This window comes from Oryx dammah, unplaced genomic scaffold (genome assembly GCF_014754425.2).
Source record: "Oryx dammah isolate SB20612 unplaced genomic scaffold, SCBI_Odam_1.1 HiC_scaffold_23, whole genome shotgun sequence".
Taxonomy (NCBI): Eukaryota; Metazoa; Chordata; class Mammalia; order Artiodactyla; family Bovidae; genus Oryx; species Oryx dammah.
In genome coordinates, this window is record NW_024070207.1 from 97,152,288 (window position 1) to 97,160,545 (window position 8,258).

An 8,258-nucleotide genomic window follows, 5' to 3' on the forward strand; every position below is an offset into this window, starting at 1 on the left:
TATCCTTGCATGGAGAATCCCATGGACAGAGGAGCCTGGTGGGCTACAGTCCATGAGGTCGTGAAGAATCAGTCATGACTGAACCACTAACGCTACACTACTGAGGTTGGATTACTTGGCATTTAATAACGGTGGTTGTCAGAGGCTTTATACTTCACATGCCTCTTTCAAGGTTATTGCTTTTTCAGTTCTGACACTTGGCACCGGGCTGGAGTTTTCCTACTACTGGGTCAGTGGTCTTGGCTCTTCCTGGCCTTCCCACAACTCAAGTATCCGCTCTTACCTTTTGTAGAATTTCTTCAGGGACTTCCGGTTGAAGTTTGTCTCTCCATTGTCATAGCACAGCTTGGAGGATGCAGGCTTGACCTAGGAGTAGTTTAGCGTCTACGTTTTCTGGTGAGAAAGTCACTTGGGCATTTAACTTTGTTAGATCTTCCCCCAGTAAGGGAATAGGGCGTTCAGGCAGATAGAGAAAGCTGTGCCCTATGTATGCTTCCCCCACCACAATTATATAAGATATGAGGTAGAAAATGGAGAGTGTGCATGTACGAATGCCCTGGGTTGACCTTGGTCATCTAGCCCTTTGGGAACTTGTTTCATTTGATACTGCCCTGCCTGAGAGCAGTTGGAAAGATACTAATTTTAAATGTTTAAATTTAAATTAAACATTTACAATATAATAAACCATCTATTCTTTCAAGCCATAGTTTTTTGATCCCTATTTTACATATGAGAAAACAGAGGCACAGAGAAAGCAATTAACATTCCCCAATGCCCTCCATTTAGTAAGTGGCTAGAATGGCATTTGAACCCAGGCCATCTATGTGGAAGAATCCACAACACCAAACTGTTTCTCCAAAACTGGAGAGCAAGAAGGATCTTTAGGCTTCCCTGGTGGCTCAGTGGTAAAGAATCCTTCTGCCAAAGCAGGAGACCTGGGTTTGATCCCTGATCCAGGAAGATCTCACATTTCGCAGAGCACCTCAGCCTGCACATCACAGCTACTGAACCTGTGCTCTAGAGCCGGGGAACCACAACTGCTGAGCCCATGGGCCACAAGTACTGAAGTCCAAGCACCTCGTGCCCATGGTGTGCAAGAGGCAAAGCCACCACAATAAGGAACCCACATACCGCAGCTAGAGAAAAGCCTGTGCAGTAACGAAGCCCCAGCACAACCAAAAAGTCAATTTCTAGTTATAAAGATGAACAGCTGCTCAGCTGGTACTTGCTTCTATCTAGAGGAGAACAGTTAATTGACATATGTAGGATCTGAGACACTGTCAGAGAGAGGAAAATGAAAGTATCAGTCACTCAGTCGAGTCCGACCATTTGCGACCCCATGGACTGGAGCCTGCTAGGCTGCTCTGTTCATGGAATTCTCCAGGCAAGAACACTGGAGTGGGTGGACATTCCCTTCTCCCAGGGATCTCCCTGACCCAGGGACTGAACCAGGGTCTCCTGTGTTGCAGGCATTTTCTTTCCAGTCTGAGCTACAGGGAAGAATATTTGTAAATATTTGAATCTTTGTAAATATTCAAAGCTGTTTGCAAACTTTAGGGAAACTCAGATTGACCATGTGTCAATCTGAGGCCCATGTCTTATCAAGGACCATAAGACAGGCAAGATCTGTACAATTTTAACTTTTGCCTTATTAACCAGACCTATGGCACCCCAGTCCAGTACTCTTGCCTGGAAAATGCCATGGACGGAGGAGCCTGGTAGGCTGTGGTCCATGGGGTCGCTAAGAGTTGGACATGACTAAGCGACTTCCCTTTCACTTTTCACTTTCATGCACTGAAGAAGGAAATGGCAACCCACTCCAGTGTTCTTGCCTGGAGAATCCCAGGGACGGGGAAGCTTGGTGGGCTTCTGTCTATGGGGTCGCACAGAGTCGGACACGACTGAAGCGACTTAGCAGCAGCAGCAGTAGCAGCAGCAGGGACAGAAGAAATATATTTTGAGTGTTTTTGTTGGGCAAAGGCAATATTAGGGTTTACATGTGTAGAGACTTCGCCTGATCAAATAAGAGTTGACTGAGAGGCTGAATTTTTAAAGGGGAAGAGGAAAAAAATAAAGATTTTGGTTTTTGGCTGTGCTGGGTCTGTGTTGCTGTACATGGACTTAGTTCTCCTGAGGCATGTGGGTCATAATTCCCGGACCAGACATCAATCCCATATCCCCTGTGTTGGAAGGCAGCTTCTTAACCACTGGACCACCAGGGAAGTCCCTATCATTTTCTTAAGAAATATATATTTTTTAAAACTGGAAAACTTATTTCTGCATAGTCACAAAAAGATAAAAAGTTCAGTCTTCTCCCCATTCCTAAAGCAGATCCCAGGAGGCCACACTGAGGTCACAAACAGGCTGATTTGGGGCCACGGGGTGTGGGCACAGTCTGCAGTTAGCTAATGGTCAAGGTGAGGTCAGCACACCCTGGGCATTTCATCACCTCAGCCCTGCTTCTACTGGTTAGTTACCCTGGGCTTGGGCTCTGCCATACTCCTAGTCCACTCTCCAGGGACGTTTTCCACTCCCATGACCACAACACAATCTATATAGGGATCATGATATTTCCCATAGGTCTGATTCTAAAGCTGACATCCACATCCACTCTGAACTCCAGATTCATTTTTCTGGCTACCTGCATGACAGTTCCACTTGAATGTCTAATATGCATCTCAGATTTTACATGACATGCCTTCTCCAACCTTCCATCCCAGCTGTGCCCCTGGCAAAAGACCCCAAATTGATAAAATGGCACCACCATGAAGCCAGGCTGAATTAGTTTATTTTCTTCATATCTCACTCTTCGTCTCTGGTCCATGAAGAAACCTTGCTGATGATCCCAGTCCATCTGCAGTGTGTCTACATCTCTTCATTTCTTCATCCTCCACTCCAGTTCAACCACCATTGTCTTTCATCTGGACCAGCTGTGTTACCTACTAACCGGTCTCCCAGCTTCAACCCTTCCCACTCTACTTAGTATTCTTCAGTACAGCCAGTACCAGTGACTTCATATTCAGGGGGATTCATTTTACTTTATATTCAATATCACAAATTGACCTTCAATCATGAGCTTATATTTTTTCACCCTAGAAGGGCTATATAGATTCACCCTCAATAGAATTGAGGTAAATTTTGAGTGGTGCCATGTTACTTTATCGCAGGGTGGTACAGTTCAAGTAAAAATCACACGGGGATGTTTTATAAGGGTAGCATCCATGCACAACAGTGGTGACCACAGGAAGTGTGTCTCTAGGAAAGCCAGCCCTGCTACCCTTAGATTGTCACTGTAGGCCAGGATGAGCTTGTCAGAGAGGGACTCTGCTATGCCAGCGTCCAGGGCCACCATCTTGCTACCCAGAAGTCTGCTTCAAACAAAATGAAGACCCATTTTATTTCATTCCCTTCCCAATCCCATTCTGTTCACTGTTTCTGGAGATCAACACCAATCATGATTTTCAGGCTATATTTTTATAGCTCATCTATTCAGAGTCACCCACAATCACCAGAGCCTCACCTCACCCATGCCCACCCCATGTACCACACTGTTTATTAGGGGAAGGTACATTTTGTATTGTTCAGGGTCCCATGGGTCCCCTTCTTCCCTCCCTCTGTGCAGATATTGAGCTGCCTGTGGACAGGGCATTGGCAGCTCAAGAGACTCCTGGATACCTGTTTTAAAACTTGAAAGGTTAAGGGTTTGTATGCATGAATCAACAAGGGACCTTTATTTCTTTAGGAAGCAATTTATTGGAAGAACTGGCAACACTGAAAGAAGAAAAACTTAAGTAAACTTTTTCTGGTGACCTTGGGCAGTCACCCAGGACTCAGGGAAAAGTCCAGTCCAGGCTCAGTCCTTCTTGGTGCCATCACTCAAGGGGAGCTTGTCAAAGAAGGACTCTGCCAGGGCACCTTCTGGTGACCTCAGGTTGCTGACATGGTCCCCCAGCTCCTTGATGAACTTGACCTGCTTGTCCAGGTAGCCGGTCCCCAGGAACTGGTACAGGTTGGTGTCGCTGCTGTCAGTGGCCAGCTGGTGCAGGTCGAGCAGGCTCTGGTTGACGCAGTTCTCCAACTGCAGGGTGTCTTGCATAGCCTGGAGTCCGCTCTCCCACTGTTGAGTCTCAGGCTTTCTGATGTCAAGGAAGCAGATTCGGCCCCCACGCTGGATCTGCAGGAACATCAGGCTCTCGGCTGTCTTGCTGTGCTCCTGGGAGCGGAGTAAGAAGAAGCTGGAGAAATGCTTCAAGCCCACGTCATCATGGTTGAGGTAGAAGGCCACGGCCTGGCACTGGAAGGAGGCACGGAACTCCAGGGCGGCGTGGCTGTTGAGCGCGGCCTCACACTCGGGGCGGTAGTTCCGATGCTCCTGTGAGGGCGATGTGGGCAGCAGGGCGGGCCCCTCCCCGACCCAGGGAATTCTGACTGGGACCAGGCGTCTGCGGGGCAGGAATCGGCGGGGGTGGGGGCGGAGGCGCGGGCGCCAGCCGCCTCCTCGGAAGCTTTCCAGGGTGGACGGTGTGGGTGGCCAGAGGCGGGCTCCGGGCCAGATATGGCTAGTGGCTGGTCTCTGGGATAGACAGGTAATGGCGTCTGTCGGGCGGGGTCGGTGCCTCGGCTTGAGATTGGTTAAGGGAGAGGTCGCGTGGGTGGGCATGATCCGTTGGCAGGAACGGTGGGCAGGGCGAGACCACTGTCTATCAAAGCCAGGGTGTGGGGAGGGCGAGACCACTGTCTGTCAAAGCCAGGGTGTGGGGAGGGTGAGACCACTGTCTATCAAAGCCAGGGTGAGGCCGAGCCGCTTTGAGGTGAGTACTTCGCATCCACAGAGTTTTTAATTTGGCCATAATACTTTTTTTCCAAGGACTTTCTCTTATTCTCTTAATTGCTCCCTTTTATAGCACCCTGTTCCCATTTTATAAACCTACTATCATCTTTACAGTTCTGACAAGATGAATTTGGATTTTTTGTGATGTTCTCTTCTGTTTCCTGTCGTATATTTGTTTTTTTCCTCCAGAAATTTGTCTGTTTATGCATCATGAGCTCTTCCACTTCTGTCAAATATCTGGTAAGCATTTGTCCATCCATATTTGGGTGTAAAGGACTCATTTGATTAGCTTTGAAATTTACCATGGATCTGAGCTACAGTTATGACATCCATTCCACTATTAGTCTCCTCTGAATGGGTGTGTGGAGTGTGTCAGTTAGGGAGTGGTCTTCTCTCTTTGGGATACATTGTTTGGAGCTTGCAGGTAAGATAAGGATCATCCCAAATGCCAAAATGCTTGGTATTTTCTGAAATTGGAAGACTTTCCTGTATCTCTCCTAGATTGATTATGTCTTTGTGTTTTGTTTCTTTCTCTTCTGTGGTGTGGGTCCACAATTACATCAGAGCTTCTCTCATATAATTTCCCTTCCTGAGCCTTTGAATGACATAAGGAGACTCTAGCCCCATCCCCTGCCCCACCAGTGTGCGCTGGGTCTTGGTAAGAACAGAAAGTGAAAATGTACTGTGTTAAGCTAATAAGACTGAGAATATTTGCTGTAGCAGTTAGCCTACTCTGACTAGTTAGCCAGGAAGGAAGTTCTGGATGACTACCGGTTGTAAGTTAGTGTAAGCCTACAGCATTTCCTCTTGGTGCACACACAGATTCAGAAGTTAAAAAGTCTTCAGCTCCTCCTTGGGTCAGCCTGGTCATGTCATAAGCAGTCAGTGGTCACAGGACCACAGCCGGACCAGAAGTCTCCAAAAGAGTCACAGGCTCTAGCCACATATGACAGAAGACTCATTTGAACTCCATCTATATTCAGAAATACAACTGAGGTATTGGATGGTGATAGAGCTGAATCATACTCCTGATTCTTTGGCTGCTGCTGCTGCTAAGTCGCTTCAGTTGTGTCCGACTCGGTGTGACCCCATAGACGGCAGCATACCAGGCTCCCCTGTCCCTGGGATTATCCAGGCAAGAACACTGGAGTGGGATGAGGGGGTTAAGTGGTGTATCCCTCCTGTCACGTGCTGCCACCCCTCCCCCAGCTGAGTTGTTCTTGATTTATATTCTGTTGTTCTAATCTGTTGGTGAAATTTTCTCAAGAGTTTGTGATCTGTCATCCTCTATCAATGGGGATAATCAACATTTCACCCTGGGGGTAAAAAAGAGGCTTGGGTTTCCTTTCCACCTAGGACTAAAGTAAGTTTTCTGGAGAGTTATTTAGCACCTCTCTCCCAAACTGCTGTCCCTTGGTCAATTCTCCAAATAACCATTGATATTTGTGTATGATTTTTTTCCAGCAGGAGTGTAGTTTGTGTGGTCTTATGAAGATCACCACCCTTCTCCATCCCTCAGCAGTTTGATGCACAAAAATCCCAAATCATTGATTAGTGGTTATGTGTACTCCTTTGGCATAACTAAACCAACAATTCTCTAATGCTGGCCATAATCCTATTTTTTCTTTAGGCTGCACCAGGTGGCATGGGGGAACTTAGTTCCCTATCCAGGGGTTGAACTCACACTCCCTGGATTGGGAGGGTAAAGTGTTAACCAGTGTGCCTCTAGGAAAGTCCTTGGACCATAATTTTTCACACCCTATTTTTTAATCTGGAGAGAGGCTGCTATATCAGAAGCTACCCATGTGCTGCATTTAATGGCCAGCAATGGACTCAGACAGATGTCTTGTAGAAACTTAAAAAACTATGGGGATCATCACTGGTCCTTCATCCTTTCCTGTCATTTATTTTATGGTTGAGCACATACAATCCAAAACCTCAGTTGTATTTTTGAATGTAGATGAAGTTCAAATGAGTCTTCTGTCATGTGGCTAGAGCCTGTAACTCTTTTTCGGAAACTTCTGGTCCGGCTGTGGTCCTGTGACCACTGACTGCTTATTACATGACCAGGTTGACCCAAGGAGGAGTGAGGAAGAAGTGCTCCAGGAGGAAGGTAAACAACAGATGTCTTGTGTTGTTCTGAGTGGGTTCAACCCACTCAGTAGTGATGCTGTTGGCTGCAAATCCCTGGGACACTCACCTGACGCCCACAGACATTTTCCCTGTGGGAACCAGTATTGGTGGCTTTCACAGTAAAGAATTTGCCTGTAGTACAGGAGACCCAGGTGTGATCCCTGAATGGAGAAGATCTGTTGGAGAAGGGAATGGCTCCCCACTCCATTATTCTGGCCTGGAGAATCCCATGGACCGAGGAGCCTGGCAGGCTACAGTCCATGGGGTCACAAAGAGTCGGACACGGCTGAATAACACTTCCAGTTTTTTCATTGTGATTTAACCCCTTCCCCTTGTGGTTCCGAGGTAATTTTGGAGCCCAAGATATAAAATCTGTTGCTGTGGGTCCTAGGGGTTCCCCAAGTGGCCACAGGAGGAGGAAGCGGCAGAAAGGGTGCTACTCTCCAGCCAGGGGCTGAGCATGGGGGAAGCCACATCCTCTTGTCCTTTGGAAAGGCCTTTGACATCAAGTTTAGCCCTGAAGGTACCATTTCCATGTTATCAAGGAGGCATCATGTGGGTGTGCTGAGCTTTTCTCTTGAGAGGCATCTCTAACCCCGGGCATTGCAGGAACTTATGTTTGGAGTAGTAATAGATGGAGGCTGCTTATGAGCTCACTTCCTCAAAGAGCCCAAGAGAATGCCAAAAGCTGGTGCTCAAATGGATATACAGGCCTGCTGCTGGGGGTAGGTGCTTAGTCCAAAACCCCAAAGGAAACCAGGTAGACTTCTTCCTCTTCGGTCCAGAGACTCCAGGAGGCATAGTCTCATGTGACCAATGACTTGATAGGGCATAGGGAGCCAGTGGGGAATAAAGGGAAGACTTGCTGGGATGCATCCAGGGCACCTTCTAAAGCATATTTGTTGGCCTTAGCCCCAGTGGAAAGCCGCCAACTTGCATGTGATTGCATGTATAACAGGGCAAAGAAACAGTGAGATGTGAGGGATGTGTTGCCTCCAGAACAGGAAAAGGCCTAATATGTGTTGTGCTCATCTGAGTGTACTGGATGGTTTCATGGTGAGTAATTGGTGTTTGGGGCTTCCCAGGTGACTCAGTGGTCAAGTATCTGCCTGCAATGCAGGAGACCCGGGTTTGATCCCTGGGTTGACAAGATCCCCTGGGGAAGGAAATGGCAACCCAATCCAGTATTCTTGCCTGGAAAATCCCATGAACAGAGGAGCCTGGCAGGCTACAGTCCTACAGTCCATGGGATCACAAAGAGTTGGAAATAACTGAGCAACTAAACAATGCATTT

General features: G+C 47.5%; 1 protein-coding gene across 1 annotated transcript; it reads right to left on the reverse strand.

Moving 5' to 3' along the window:
• Window positions 1-3,853: 3,853 nt before the first annotated feature.
• LOC120881664 (ferritin heavy chain-like) lies at window positions 3,854-4,660 on the reverse strand. Its single transcript, XM_040265337.1, has one exon. The coding sequence runs from the start codon at window positions 4,658-4,660 to the stop codon at window positions 3,854-3,856; it is 807 nt and encodes a 268-aa protein (XP_040121271.1).
• Between the last annotated feature and the right edge of the window lie 3,598 nt (window positions 4,661-8,258).

Excerpts from the sequence above, each read along its gene's own strand:
- LOC120881664 (XM_040265337.1), bottom strand. The coding sequence starts at position 4,660 with ATGCCCACCCACGCGACCTCTCCCTTAACCAATCTCAAGCCGAGGCAC.